The sequence below is a fragment of the Euphorbia lathyris genome, chromosome 1 (genome assembly GCF_963576675.1).
Source record: "Euphorbia lathyris chromosome 1, ddEupLath1.1, whole genome shotgun sequence".
Taxonomy (NCBI): domain Eukaryota; kingdom Viridiplantae; phylum Streptophyta; class Magnoliopsida; order Malpighiales; family Euphorbiaceae; genus Euphorbia; species Euphorbia lathyris.
The window spans coordinates 12810107-12826598 of record NC_088910.1 but is presented as its reverse complement, the minus strand read 5'-3'; the positions used below and the strand labels follow the sequence as shown (position 1 = coordinate 12826598).

At 34.7% G+C, this 16492-nt stretch overlaps 1 protein-coding gene across 1 annotated transcript; it reads right to left on the bottom strand.

Moving 5' to 3' along the window:
* Window positions 1–826: 826 nt before the first annotated feature.
* LOC136222122 (octanoyltransferase LIP2, mitochondrial) lies at window positions 827–2632 on the bottom strand. The gene is made up of 2 exons (XM_066009613.1): window positions 2411–2632; window positions 827–1639 (listed from the first exon to the last, which is right to left on the bottom strand). The coding sequence occupies exons 1-2, from the start codon at window positions 2495–2497 to the stop codon at window positions 932–934; spliced, it is 795 nt and encodes a 264-aa protein (XP_065865685.1). The 5' UTR covers window positions 2498–2632; the 3' UTR covers window positions 827–931.
* Between the last annotated feature and the right edge of the window lie 13860 nt (window positions 2633–16492).

Here is a 16492-nt window from a genome sequence, read left to right as displayed (position 1 = left end):
GATACTAGTGCTTCAAAAAACGGTGTCAAATGTCAGATGACACCCGACACACAATCCGGTGACTGAATCATCAAATTCTTGCATTTGAAACTGGTATTTTAAACACCAATTTTATAAGTCCTCTAACACAGTTAAAATTAGCATTACAATAAAAAAAATTGTTTAGTTAAACTTTGTGCTTGTATATATCCTCAAAATAAGCATTACCCTGAGGAAATTTTCCCTAAAAATTGTCCTTATTATCTGCAACTTACAGAGCTAGGTTGACTTAACTCTGTAATAACTATTTGTCCATGCCTAATATAGCAAACTAACCTTTTGCCTTCACCAAATTTAGCTCTTTGTCAGCCTTGGCAGATCTGTTTAGCATTCAAAAACAAATATTATTCAAAACTCATCCTCATGGCCACTGGTTTCCATGTTTCAGAGATGGGATCAATATAGATTATAGATTTAAAAATATGAAGAGACAATAAATATCTACCTTTCCAAATTTAGCAAGCATTCATCCACTTGACCATGTGATTGCACACAACTGATCAATTCACATAATTCAGCAACACTGAAGGCATCATACTGCGACCTTATCGCCTTTTTCAGATTAAATATGATCATAGAAGCCAAAGCAGAAAAGTGTATAGCAAGATTTGGTCAAGAAGATCAATCTGAATAAACTATCTGATCGTATTATCATCATAGGTACCAATATACATAAGGACAAAGATAGTGTACAGTAAAAAAAAGCTCTCTGTCAAACCAGAGTAGAATATACAATTCTATCTTGTAAACTCCTCAGAGTTTGATCATAATCATAAACAACTTTCACAAAAGAGAATAAGAACCAAAAATCTATTGATTTTCCTTCAATGGATTAATTGATTACAATGAGAAGTTTACATTATCATTAATCAAGGATATAACGGCTAAAATCTCATCCAGTTTTCTTACTGGACAATGATAAATTACTATCTTTCCAAGTAAGAGTAGTATATCCAAACAGTTTAGCAAAACAAGAAATTAACTGCTCATGAACTACTTCATCAGAAGGAAGTTCTGATCCTGTCTCCCTTCTCAAAGATGTAACCTCTTTGTCTGCAATCCCACAAGGCACAATATGCTTAAAATAGTTTAAATCAGGATCAATGTTAAATGCAAGTCCATGAGAAGTAATTCCAGATGATATACGAACACCTATTGCTCCAATCTTTCTATCTCCAACCCAAACCCCTGTTTCACACTTCTTCCCTGGACAAGCTTTGACACCATATAATGATGCCAATTCAATCATTGTCAACTCAAGTTTCTCCACATAATTCCTCGCACCTAATCTACAATCACGAAGAGAAATAATGGGGTACAGAATCGCTTGATGAGGCCCATGATATGTAATGTCTCCTCCTCTCTGTGTATAGTGAAGTTCAGCTCCTATCTTTTGGAGTTCAGATGTGGGGATTAACAAATTATGATCAGTGCGTCGCTTGCCTAGGGTGTAAGTAGGCGGATGTTGCAGAGACAATAGAGTATCAGAAATTATAGAAGCCTTTCTATCAGAAACCAGCTTTTCCTGCAATTTAAGTGCCTCTAAGTAGCTAACTGTTCCCAACTTCAAAACTTGAAGACTTCGTGAAGATCCCATTATCTGCAAGTCATCAAATAATTTTTGATTCGATATCATATGGCATCATTTCAGATTGTGGCATGGATCACATGCCACCCATTTTCCAATGTGATCAGATATGATTCTCCTATTTGATTTTTAGATATCAAAACCAAAGAAAAAGATCCCACACATGCTATTATTCAGATTCTTTTTTCTTCATTCTACATAGTAAATCTAAACTTAATAAATATATATCATAGCAGCAATTAAAAAATCCATGGTCTAAGTCCTACTCAGTTTCTGATTGAGCTACCAATACCGAGATTAAATTCCTTGAATCCCAAAATTAAGGCATTTTTAGCAATATAAGCAGCTAGTAAAAGCATTTCATCAAACAGTTGGTGTACAGAAAAACTTTTGAACAAGAAACAAACAACTGTTAGATACTAACTAAATCTATAATTAATATAGAATGAAGAAGAGACGCAGCAATTAGCACGCCAAAAAACTAAAATTATCGAACAATTAACATATAGAGAAGTCTTCTTGAATGCACCAAATTCCTTAAATCCCCAAATTAAGGCATTTTAGCAATGTAAACAGTTAGTTAAAGCATTTCATCAAACAGTTGGTGTTCAGAGAAAATAAAAATGAACAAGGAACAAACAAATATTTGATATTGACTAAGTTTATAATTAAGATCTAATGAAGAAGAGAAGCAGCAATTAGCAAACCAGGAAACTAAAATTTATCAAATGATCATGTAAAAAATGACAAAAGGCTTCGGATAGATAAGCAACAAAAGCTTACCAGAAAAGAGAGCAAAAACAGAACTCTGGAAAAAACGGAACAGCCAATGTGAGTGACATCAGCAAGGCGAGAGTCGGAGCAGGACATCAATTCTTCTGCGTTTAAAACAAAACGGCGTCATAATGCCTAAAATTTACGGAGAAGAAGACCATCTAGATAAGTTTAACTGTAGTATGATTGACTCTTTGTATTTATTTTATTTTTAATCAAAGAATTTCAATTAATCAAATGAGCAGCAACCAATCTCGAGCCGAAAAAATAAACTCGTTAATATCGGCTGCTGGCTCTCCATCTTTGAATAGCATGGTGTTTTGGTAGTTTAAAGTAGGACCGTACATAACTAATCGGAAAACCGAAAACGAATCGAAAAATAGATTAATTGTAACCGGTAGACTAGTTTACGGTTTTCATTTAAAAATCAATGGTTAATCGAAACTGAAAAATAAACTGATTATGTATTGATACATATAAAACTAATATAAATACATATAGAAATTTAATTATCAATATATAACTATACATATTTATATTGAATTTTTAAGTTAAAAATATTAAAATAATTTAAAATTTATTTGTTTTGGCGATTTTGTTAATTAAATTTGAAGTTCAATAATTTTATTTAATATTTAAATAATTATATATTTATTTTAAAGTGGATAATTATAGATTTAAAATGATATTTGCTATGAAAAGTCACTAATTGTTAACCGACTGAAATATAGGTTAACCGACCGAAGTAATAAGCTAACCGAAATATGATTAACCGAATTAAATGGACTGGTTAATGGTTTTTGTTAATGGACTAGTTAACCGACCATGTGCACCCCTAGTTTACAACCCTTTTAAGGTCTGTTTGTTTTGGGATTAGAGGAGGTTAATTAAATGAAGGTTATTTTCCTAACCTTTGGAAGGAAGTTTAAATGGTTTGGATAACCTCACATCCCCTCTTTTCTCCTCCTTTTTAATAAACCTTGTGAAACCTTCACCTAAGCAAATTTTAATTTCCGTTCATATTAACAGATTTGTAGTATTATTAATATTCTAAGATAGTTGAGTTGGTTAGACCATACTTTTTAATACAAAAGAACGTGGAAAAATTACACATAAATACATCTTTTAAAAATTATCTACAACTATATCAAATCATAATTTTGAATTATATCAAACTAATAAAATAATTATTTTTAATTTATTTTAAGAACTACAATTTATAAATTAGGGATCTATAATATATTGTCTAGAGTTTAGGAACTATGAATTGAAATTTAGAATTTTTGAATTATGGTGTAAAATCATACTTTATTTGTTATATAAAGAAAATAACAGCATATTCATAATTAAGTTTGATAATCTGATTTAGGTCTTGTTTGATAAATCACTTAATTACTTAAATTAAAAGGTTAAACACTTATTTAATTTAAGTGTGTTTGATAACCGTTGTTTCTCTACCACTTAAATTAGTTAATTAAGTTAAAAATCACTTATTTTGACAAGTCAAAATATTTAACTTAATATTTTAAGTTAAATATTATCAACTAATATTTTTATAAAAATTACATCATTCAATACTTTCAGCACTTAAAATTCAGTACTTATTTTTTCAGCACTTAATTTTTAGTTTTATCAAACAACACCTTAGTTGTAAATTTATAGTTAAATATGATATTCGTATAGAAAGCCCAAAGATTATCCTGGGTTCAAATCCTATGAAGCTCTTTTCTTTTTAAGTTTTTATTTATTTATTGAATTTTCTATGTTTTCTTAACCTTTTTAAATTATTATTTTTTTCCTAAATCGGTTTTTTTTTTTACTTTTAAGACTCAAAAAACTTAATTTTATGAAAATTATAAAAAAAATCATAATTAAAAATAAAATAATTTCTAAGAAATTAGCGTTAGATTTATAAAACATGAAAGATATTTGTTCCTTTTAACCCGAGCAATTTTAATGTTTTAGTATTTAACACACTAAAACAATGAAGTTTTAGGGTGTTCGAGGCAAAAAAAAAATTTACAATCCTATTGGGATGAACTTCGGGAGCTAACTTCGACAATAACTGCAAGCCTAAAATTAGTCTCCCAAACGTAAATTTATGGCTCCCCACTGCAGGGTATGTCGTACAACGACATGTGCTATCCTGTTCGCTAGTCTCGGGAAATAAAAAACTTTGAAATCGTGTCAGTTGCTCAAAATTAATTTACAATCATGAATAATATTACTAAAATCAGACTGATCATTCATGGTAGAATTAACACTTTTGATAACTTCCAATACATCGCTCTCAAATAGTACATTAACACAATGCAACGATAAGGACCAATATAATGCTTCTCGAAGTGCTATCGCTTCCACCAAATGATTGAGGCTCGGCTAAGAATGGCAATAAAATGCTTTGACATGCCATAAACGTTCTATCCGAGCTCCGGAGAATCGCACCAGTCCCACCCGCACCTTCTGTCCGAAATGATTGACTCTTTGTTTATTTATATGAATTATGAAAAAAGTACTTATTTTTCTCATAATAATTCTTTTTTATTTTTTTACTCTTATTTTCATATAAGAGGTAATTTATAGTAATATTGAAGAAAAAAAATTAATGATGCGATCAAAATTATTCAAACTAGCCGAAAACTCGTGCGATGCACGGGATATGAAACTTTTATATAATTTAGATAAATAAAAAAATTGACATATTTACTTTTAAGTAATTTTATATCATGTTATGAATAATTTTTATATTATATATATTTGAAATTAATATATATATATATATATATATATATTTTTTATTGATAATTCAAATTAAATTAAATTAATTTTGAAATTTGTACTTTTTAGTAATTTTCATACATTTTCATATTTTGGAATTCTGTGAAATAATAATAATAAAATAGAAGATTAATTAAGAAATATATTAGAATATAATAAAAAACTAAAAATTAAAGTAAACTACAATTAAAATTAAATATTATATTTACGATACAAAAGAATTACAATATATTTTAAATAAAAATTAAATTAAACTACAATTAAAATTAAATATTATATATCTACAATACAAAAGAATTAAAATCTATGTTAAAATTGAAGCAACATCAATATATTATGCTATAAACTATTACAATCAATATTTTTCTAATGTTTCACATGAAGAAATTTTATCAATTCAGTATGTTACATATAAAAAAATAAATTCATAAGAATTAGTCACAAATTCATATTGATGATAATCATCTTGCTTGATGGAATTTCATGATCACTAAGTATTTGAATTCAATTATTCATTCTGCTAGTGGTGAAGCTCTTAGCCTAGTGGTTGAGAGCTTACATATGATCAAGGAGGTCATGGATTCGAATCACATCCGGGTCTGGTGGAGATTTTTCTTTCTTCTTTAATGTAAGCGCATCAATAACCCAATATATCTAATTAAAAAACTTAAGGTGATGATTTCTCCTATTTTTATCTCATCAAGACATTCAATCAATTTATTCTTCATTCTATAGAATATTAGTCACGCTCGTAGATATCACTTATTTGAAATTAATATTTTCTAATAATTATATATTCTTGAATTTCGTAAGCAAGAAAAACAAACAAAAGAATAGAAAATAAAAATGAAGGGACAAAAAAGATAATTAGGAGAGAACTGTCTTTCTCTCATTTTTTTTCGAAAATAAGAGAGAATGTCAATATATAAGCATATAAAGAGGAGAGTGGAAATATTTTTTGCCTATTAATTAAAAAAATTATTTTTTCTTAATAAAGTATTAAGTCCACTAAATACAAAAAAAAACTTTTTATTATTAATATGTAAAATTAATTTTATTAATTAAAATCATTATGCTCAACATTTGATAATTTGTTCCATAAAAAAAACGTTTGAGAATTCGAAGGGATTCAAATAATAATATTTTTTATTCAATTTTTTTTTCATATGTTGTAGTTATTTTTGTTCTCAAATGTGTTGTTGTTTTCTTTTTATTAAACAATAGTTGTTATAGTTTCATTTTTCATAGATGAAATTCCATTTCTGTCGTTACCCAGGTTCCATACCTCTCGCTACTTTATCCATGTTTTCTTTTTTATTTGTCTTTTTTTTTCAAAATGACTAAAATAAAGATTCTGTAAATTTGTATTCTTTTTTAGTATATGTTACTAGGTGTTATCGTTTCGATTGCTAAATCTTTTTTTCATATATTGTAGTATTTTGTTATCAATTGTGTTGTTGTTTTATTTTTATTAAACAATAGTTGTTATAGTTTCATCTTTCAGATCAATTGTCGTTACCCAGGTTCTATACCTCTCGCTACCTTATCCATGTTTTTCTTTTTTATTTGTCTTTTTTTGTCAAACTGATATCTCCAATAAGAGATTCAAATAATAATATTTTTTTAATTAATAATTTTCAACAACTTGTCCTAAGATCATGTTTCATTTTCATCTGTAAAAACTCTTGAAATACTAATAATTGTGTAAACCATAATATAATAGTTAAAAACTATATAATGTTTTCAAAAGCAATTATCTCAATATCTCATAGGGCGATTTTCTAGGGTTAGGGTTATGGTGAAAAAAAAGGGATCGACGGCTGTGGGTGATGGTGAGGCTGGGGCGGTGGCTAGGGCAGGGGGTGAGATGGGCGTCGGTGAGGCGAGGGTGGCAGTGGGGGATGGGAAGGCGGGGTGTGGCGTAGGGAGTAAGGACGCGGAGGGGGAGGGTTTTGGATCTGTTGCGGATCGGGGTTTAGTTGCCGCGGCTGCTGGTGGCGGATCGATAGGTGATGAAAGTGATCGGGCGTATAGAGCAGGGAGTGGCGAGGTTAGTGGTGGGAAGAGTCCGATGGAGGCAGGGGGACGCGCCATCAACCCGATGTCGGGTGGGCTGGTAGGGAGGCCGTATGGGCATGGAGGGAGGCGGCGCGGGAGGGTTCTCCGCGGTTGGGGGAGTTCTCGCGACCGGCGCTTGTGACGGACGCGGGGGGCAAGGCGCCGCCTTGCGCTGGGGGCGAGAGTGGGTATGGATTGCCTGGTGCAGCGGGAAGGGTCGACAGCGCCGAGCATTGCGCTGTATCTGTCGGCGCTGGTGCTGGGCGCTGGGCTGGGAATCCTGGCGTGGTGCCTAGCGCTGGTTGTCTATCCCCGGGCAGAGCTGGGCTTGATGGGGCACCGATCAGGGGGCAAGCTGCCTCGAGTCAGATTCCTTCTAGGGTCGTGAGTGATGTTCAAGGATAGGAGTACGGGGCTTCCCCCAGAACTGTATTAGGCACAAACGGTATAGGTAAAGGTTCTTGGAAAGACACGGTTATGGGGGTAGTTGAGGAGGAGCCTTGTTTAGAGGAAGTGGCGATGGTAGGGGATTCTGAGGATCTGTATTCTGATTCTGATGAGGAGGAGGGGCCCCAGGATGACCTCTTTGTCCGGTTATTAGACTTTCCTCAGCAGAGAAGCGGGAACTCAGAGAGAAGTGGAAAGTATCCTTAATAGTTACGGTGCTGGGGAAGAGAATTAACTTTAACTATTTTGCCCAAAGGATTCAAGCCCAGTGGGCTAGGAAAGGGAAAGTTAGTATTACAGACCTGGAAAATGACTACTACGTCATCAAGTTTACCAAAGTTGAGGATTATAATGTTGTGATCAAGGGGGGCCCGTACATTATTTCCAACCATGTTTTGGCTTTACGGCCTTGGGTTCCAAATTTTAATCCTCATGACTATTCTGTTAACAGAATCTTGACTTGGGTTAGGTTCCCGGGCCTTCCTATTGAGTATTACAGTGAGAAGTTTCTCAGCAAAATAGGAGGTATGGTGGGGAAGGTCCACCATGTGGATAAAACTACTATAGGAGCCATTAGGGGCAAGTTTGCAAGGGTTTGTGTGGATGTTGATCTTGCGAAACCCTTATTGTCTAAATTCTATGTTCAGAACAAGGTGTTCTTTATTGAGTATGAAGGCTTATATAACATTTGTTATGAGTGTGGCATGTATGGTCATTCTCTGGAGGGTTTCCCTAAAAGGGAAAGTGTGGTTAAGGTGTTTGATGAGGATAGTCTGAGTAAAACTGTAGGGAGCCAGGGGAATGGAGGGAACTTCGGTCCCTGGATGGTGGCAAAAAGGACTGCTCGACGTAGAACACAACCTCCAGTTGTGCTGAATCGTCATCCTGATATTATCAGTAACTCCTCTCTTTCTAAGTCTTCTGCTGATCCTAGTGTTAAGGAGAAGCCTATCCCCAAATCTAGGGAGGAGGCTGGAACCAGCTCTGCCTCTAAATCTGGTTCTAGATTTGGGGCCTTTACTATTGAGGAAGTTCAAGAGCCTAACCAGGGAGATGAGCATATGGATCTAAGCATGCCGGGTCTGGAGTCTGTTGAACCTTCTGAGAAGGTGGTTAATTCTGTTAATCCCCTCTTTGTGTCCAAGAATGAAGCCCAGGGGGGAACCCTGGATCTGGCTGCTCGAAGGATGAAGAAGACGAATGAGGTTAGTATTCCTACTCTTAGTGGTGATCCTGGGATTGGGAAATCAATGGGGGTGATTAAACCTAGTTTGAAAAAGCCAAAGGGTAAACAAAAAAGCATCCAGAATTCTTTGGCTCTGACTGAGAAGAGGGGACCTGCGGGTACCTCGGTGAGGCTCTCAGGAGCCCCTAATAAATACCTGGCTTAGGTGGGTTGGTGCGGTCAGTTTTCCTCCCTTCGATGGATTTGTTGTGTTGGAATGTTAGGGGTGCGGCTAGCAAGGCTACCCGTATCCATATTAATGATCTTATTAAACAGTTTAATCTTTCTTGTTTTGCTCTTTTGGAAACTAAGATTAGTGGGGATAAAGCAGATGAGGTGGTTAATAAGTTTAAGAACTGGAATTGTGTTAGATCGGAGGCAACTGGCCGGGCTGGCGGGATTTGGCTTTTCTAGAGGCCAGATCGGATTCATTTTGATATTATTGGCATGGATAAGCAGTTTATTCACTGCAAAGTGAGGATTGCCGGTAATGCTCCTTTTTTGTTTACCCTTGTGTATGCTGACCCTATTTTAGCTAATCGAAAGCGGCTTTGGGAGATTCTCTACTCTATGAGTGTCAACATCTCTGAGCCCTGGTTTTTGGCAGGTGACTTTAATGATATCGCCTTTATGAGTGATCAGAGAGGGGGCTCCAACCATTATGTTAATCACTGCCTTAACCACAAGAATAGTATGGATTTATGTGGGCTTTCCGATCTGGGGGCTTCTGGTCATAGATTCACTTGGAATAATACCTTTGTTCGTTTGGATAAGGTCTATGCTAATGTTTTAGCTCAGACTTTTTTCCCTAAGAGTTCGGTGCTAAACCTTCCGTTCCGTCATTCGGATCATTTTCCTATCTTGTTTAGACTTTTGAGAGGTAATCGTCCTAGGGGAAAGAGACCGTTCCGGTATCAGTTGGCTTGGGAGTCCCATCCTAAGTTCAAGGAGTTCGTTCAGGAGAATTGGAAACCTCATTCGAATGTTCTGCAGGCTGCTAAAGGGTTCAGGAATAATGTGCTGGGATGGAATAAAAATGTCTTTGGGCATATTATTAGAAGGAAGAATAAGTTACTTAATAGGATGGAGGGCATTCAGCGTAGGTTGGAGGTGAGATTTGATCACAGCTTGGATGGCCTTCTCAGAACTCTTCAGAATGAGCTGGAAGCAGTGCTCAGGTAGGAGGAGCTTCTCTGATATCAGAAGTCTAGGAAATCTTGGATTAAAGATGGGGATCGTAATACCAGGTACTTCCATCTTTCTACCATGATCAGAAGGCAGAGGAATAGAATTGATGCCATTAAGGATTCTAATGGTGATTGGGTGTATGAAGATGAGGTGATTCGGAAGTTGGCCCTGGAGTTCTATAAGGATCTGTTCAAAGAGGATCCAGTCCAGTTGGAGAGGGCTCACTCTGTTGCTACCTTTCCTCTGATCAGTGAGGATAGCAGTAAGGATGCCTTTCAACCTATATCCCGAAAAGAGATTGACCAAGCCATCTTCAGTATTGGGGCGGCGAAGGCTCCTGGGATTGATGGTCTACCTGCTGGCTTCTACCATAAGCATTGGGATGTTATTAAGGAAGGCATCTATAATTTTATCATAGGTGTGTTTAATGGTTCGAAGGATATTGAACTGGTTAATAGAACCCTCCTGGTCCTGATTCCTAAAATTGATAAACCTTCTTCCTTTTTGCATATAAGACCTATCAGTCTTTGTAATGTTCTTTATAAGACGATTAAAAAGATTGTGGCTAACAGAATCCGGGGCATTCTTCCTGCTATCATTTGTCAGAATCAGGGTAGTTTTGTGCCTGGTAGACAAATGATGGATAATGTGGTGATTGCCCAAGAGATGGTCCACACGATGAAGATTAGGAAGGGGAAGAAAGGCATTGTGGCTCTTAAGCTGGATTTGGAGAAGGCCAATGATCGCATCAACTAGAATTTTCTGTTGGAGAGTCTGGAGAGAGCTAGGATCTCGGACAGCTGGAGAAGGTTAATTAAGGTATGTATTTCTTCTCCTGTGTTTCAAGTTATGGTTAATGGGGATATGTCGGAGGAGTTCTCCCCGGGTCGGGGAATCCGTCAAGGTGATCCTATGAGCCCCTTCCTTTTCATTATTGCTATGGAGAGGTTATCTCACCTGATTCAAGATGAGATTGATAATGGGAGTTTCCACCCGGTGGCTATCAATGGCTTCTGTCCCCAGGTGACTCACTTATTCTTTGCAGACGATGTCCTTATCTTTCTGGAAGGTAATGAGGAGCAGTTGAATATCATTATGGAGATTCTTGATTGTTTTTGTTCGGCCTCTGGTCAGAAACTTAATATCCAGAAGTCTAGAATGATGTGCTCTAAGAATATGAATCCGAGAGTCTGTAAAAGATTAAGTGATCTGTCAGGTATTCCTCTTACTGATTCTCTTGGGAAGTATCTGGGTATTCCCCTCCATAGTGAGAGGGTGTCCAAGGCTTCCTTTAAAGATACTTTGGATAAAGCCAATACGAAGTGTGCCACGTGGAAAGCCAAGACTCTTTCTCTCGCTAATTCAATCAGTTAATGGTGCAGCTCCCAATCACATCATGCAGGCTTGTCAGCTTCCGGTTCCTGTGCTTAATGATCTTGATAAGATTAACCGTAGATTCTTGTGGGGGGAAGCCGCGGAGGGAAGAAAGATCCATCTTGTGCCTTGGAGTGAGGTTTGTCAGCCGAAAGATTCTGGTGGTCTGGGCATTAGGAAAGCTAAGGACGATAATAAAGTTTTATTAATGAAACTCCTTTGGCGTATGTGGCAAGACCCCTCTTCTCTTTGGGTTCGCCTTCTTTGTGGTAAGTATCGAAAAGACAAAATCTTCGGGGGCCCTAAGGAGAGCGTTGTCAATTGCTCTTTCCTCTGGAAAGGCCTTAGCTCCGTATTTGCAGAGTTCTGCTTGGGGGTTGGCCTGGAGGTGGGTAATGGTAAGACCATTAGTTTCTGGTTTGACACCTGGATTGGGGATAAACCTTTAATAGATGTGTGTTCTTCCCCCCCCCGCCTAGGGACATCCTGTCACATCCGTGTCCCTAATTTTAGTTATTATGCCATAATATAAGGTTATATTACATTTATTTATTGATTGGAGAGTTAATTGAGTATTATGGATATAGTTTGGAGGTCAATTTTATGTTTTAAGTGTAAAATTAAAAGTTTAGGATAAGTTTTAAAATAAGTTAAAGTTTAGAGGGACCAAAAGGAAAATTTCCCCTTATTGGAAATACAAATTCACACTTTTCAACCTCCTTTTTCGGATAACCAAGAACCCCAAAATCAGAAATGTAAAAGTTGCATTTCATCTACATCCTCCTCATCTCCTTCCTTTCAAACACTCAAACTCACCTAGTTTTGATCATACCTTGATATCTAGAGATTGCACCGTCGGATCGAGCTGATGTTTTTACAGTAGGCTCTAGACATACTAATGCACATTGTGGTCGGTGTGATTTGGATTTGGTGATTTCTATCTTGGGTTCGACCTAGACAGATTAGAGGGACAAATTTGAGGTTTAATGTGCTAATTTTCTCAATTAGTGCTAAAGTAAGTAATTATCAACTACCCTTTTGATTTTTTATGTATATATATGTATATATATCTCTATATTTTCCAGGAAATTAAATTTTTTTGGTGATTTTTGACATGCATTTGATTAATTGGAGTTTTATGATTTAGTTGTTAACATGAGCTTAAAGTTAAGTTCAAGTAATTATATATGTATTTGCATGTCAATTTCAACCTATAATATATGTTTATGTATATATGATTTAAGTTTGGTTTTGATGAACTTGGTATATTTGATTAATATTTGTGTAAGATTTGATATTTTGAAGAGTTAAAATTCAAAGAAAAGTGTGTTGAGAAACTTTATTGATAATTGATTTATGAACAATGATATATTTATATATTAAGTGATTTTCTATAAATTTATTTCTCAAAGTAAATTTTAGTTTTAATTAAAGATTGTTAAAGTTGCAATTTTGATGAATTTATGATTTATTGAAATAAAGTATATTTTTTTAAATTATTTATTGATGATTTTAGTATAATAATGATTTATGATGGAATATTTTGGAAATTGATTGAGTAAAGGTGTTGATAAAACTTTATGATGTTTGTTTATGAGTTATATATATTTTGATATATATATATATATATATATATATATATATATATATATATATATTTCTGATTTTAAATTATATTATGAAATTATAATATTTTTAGTATCCATCAAGAGTAATCCGGATAGGTGGTTTTTTATTAAAGTCCGTATTTAGTGAGAAATATGGCCTGTGTACACAGTTGAAAGACCTATCGGGTATGGCAAAGAAGTGTTGAGTAAGACCATGCAGGCTAGGCAAATTATGAGATATCTCGATTCTATTATATTGTGGGATTGATACATAAGGGGATTATCTCTCGGATGGATACGGTATATAAAGTATTTAATGATATACAATGGGATGAAATATTTATTGAAATACAGTTTATAAAGTATTTTATTAAGATACAGTTTATGAAGTATTTATTGAGATACAGTTTATGGAGTATTTATCGAAATACGATTTATCAAGTATTTATTGATTTACGGTTGAGTTGAGTAAATGATATTTTGAGAAATGATAGCAAACTCGATATTTTAAATTGCATATTTGGTTAAAGGTACTGTTTTGAGTATTTTATTATAGTTTAATACATAAAAGTTCATTTTTAAGAATATGAATTTTATAGAATGCATTTGGAAATTAAACTATAAATATAGCTATTTGGAGTATAAGTATTTTATGTAGTTGATAATTGCTTACTGAGATTTCTGTCTCACGTTTTTAAATGTTTTAATGTTTTAGGCGAGAAAGAGCACGGTATAAGAGAAGTTTACTGGTTGATAGAGAAGGTTGAAGTATCAAGTCATCGGTTTTGTCTTTAGTTAGAACATGGCCTCTTATTTGGAGATTTGATTGTATTGGGTAATAATTTGAGACTTGAATGTAGTAGAAATATGGAGTTATTTTATAATATATCTAAGAGGAATTTTTGAAAAGTGTGATATTTATGATATTTGGATAATTTGGAGACTATTAGGTGTTGATTGTGATCTTTCTATTTCACGCCCGATACCGATTGAGGTCAAGAAGGGTCGGGTGTGACACATCCGTAATTGGAGGATTGTCGATGTGGTAGACTCTGAAGGGGACTGGATCTGGTCAAAGTTTGATACCTTCTTCAGCCTTGAGACTCTCCTTAGAATTCGGGGAGTGAGGGTTAGTAATCAAGAGGAAGACATGGATAGGCATTGCTGGGCGCTGACTAATAATGGAGTTTATTCTTGCAAATCTGCCTTTGAAGCTCTTACCCTCAACAGGTCTGATCCTCCCTCGGACGTTTGGAAGTCTATCTGGGCCCTCAAAGTCCCTTACCGTATTAGGAGCTTCCTGTGGCTGGGAGTGAACAGATTGCTTACTAATTTGGATAGGCACAGACGGCATCTGGTGGACTCAGGAGCTTGCAGTAGATGTAGAGGCCATGTTGAAACTTTGTGCCATGCCCTTAGGGATTGCTCTAAAAGTAAGGAGGTTTGGAAGCAAATTCTCCCCCACCATATCCTTTCTTCCTTCATGGCCCACTCTGTGAATGACTGGTTCTGTGATGGTATTAGTGGAAAGTTATTGTCTTATATGGAGTATGGTGACATTCTCTTTGCTATTGTCTGTCACCAAGTTTGGAAGTGGAGAAACGAGGAGATTTTTGGTAATAAAACTGTGTTTTTGCCAATCTGTGCTGAGTTCTTCTCGAATAAACTTTCCTCTATTATTGAGAGTTTCAAAGGAGCTTCCCTGGCCAGGCCTTCCCAGATTAGTGATATCCATCTTGTGGGATGGAGCAGGCCGAGAGAGGGGGTTGTGAAGTTGAATACTGACGGCTCCTACCTCATCAATGGTAAGGTTGCTGCCGGAGGTGTTCTTAGAGATGCGGGGGGCGCCTGGCTTTCTGGGTTCACCCAGAATTTGGGGTTGGTTTCTTCCTTCTCAGCTGAGCTCTGGGGTATTCTCTCTGGTATCAAGCTTGCAAATAGGCTGGGCGTTAAGAGGCTTTCTGTGGAGTATGATAACATGGAGGCCATCAAAATGATTTCTGATAATCATGCTATTGGTACTAGTAGCCGCAACCTTGTCAGAGCTATTAAAAGGCTTCGCTCTTCCTTTGAGACCTTAGCGTTCAGTCACATTTTCAGAGAGCAGAACCGTGTTGCGGATCGGTTGGCTACAGCTGGTCATGAAGGGATGTTAGGTGTTACTACCCTTTCGGATCCCCCTTTCTTTCTCTCTTCTCTTCTGTTAGAAGATAGGATTGGGGTTAGCTTCCCTAGGCTAATACCAGGTTAGTTGTTTGTTGTTTGTTGTTTGTTTTTTCCTTTCACGTTCCTACCAAAAAAAATGTACAGTTTTAGCATTTTGACCATCAAAATTTATTTTTATTTACCTTCATTTTGAATTCGTATCTAGCATAATCCAAATTCTTCAAGAATAAACATCTTATCAAGTGTATTAGACGCTTACAATCTCTTTGTCTAGAGAACTGAAAAAAATAACTTCTTGATAATAATAATAATATAATATAATTTATAATTGAAATAAACTTTATTGTTTTTTCATCTTCCTAGGTGTTGTTTGATAAAACTGAAAATTAAGTGCTGAAAAAATAAATACTGAATTTTAAGTGCTGAATATTATAAGTGCTGAAAATATTGAATGATTTAATTTTTATGATAATATTAGTTGATAATGTTTAGCTTAAAATATTAAGTTAAAAATTTTGACTTATCAAAATAAGTGGTTTTTAACTTAATTAACTAATTTAAGTGGTGGAGAAACAACCATTATCAAACGCACTTAAATTAAATAAGTGTTGAACATTTTAATTTAAGCAATTAAGTGGTTTATCAAACAAGAACTCTTTACTTTCTTTTATTATTTTAATTAATGAGCTAGTAATTGTTTAATATATTATAAATATAAATCTGTTATCTTTAATTAATTAAATTTTTTTAATCTTGATTTTTTATTACGTTGACAACTCATAAAAAAAGGCTTCTAAAACACTTCTCCTCATTTTTATCTGCTTCCGCTATTATATATAGTATAGATTTCAATACCTCTTTAATATTTTATTCAATATGTCTTCAACTTCAATGAACAACTATTGTGTGAAACTTTATATCTATTTGTACCAAAATGCATAAAAATAAAAAATACAATCCATATCAGTTAGATAAACTCAAACTAAAAAAATGAATGGATTTCAACATGTTCCGAATCAGAAAAATTAATTTAACTTCAATTAAAGCTAAAAGTGGAGTTCATATTAAGCCGAAAATCTAAATTTTAGTTAGAGTTAACAATTAAAACGATAACACCTATCAACGTATACTAAAAAAGAATGCAAATATACAAAATCTTTATTTTAGTCATTTTGAAAAAAAAAGACAAATAAAAAAGAAAAAATGAATAAGGTAGCGAGAGTTATGGAACTTGGATAACGACAGAAA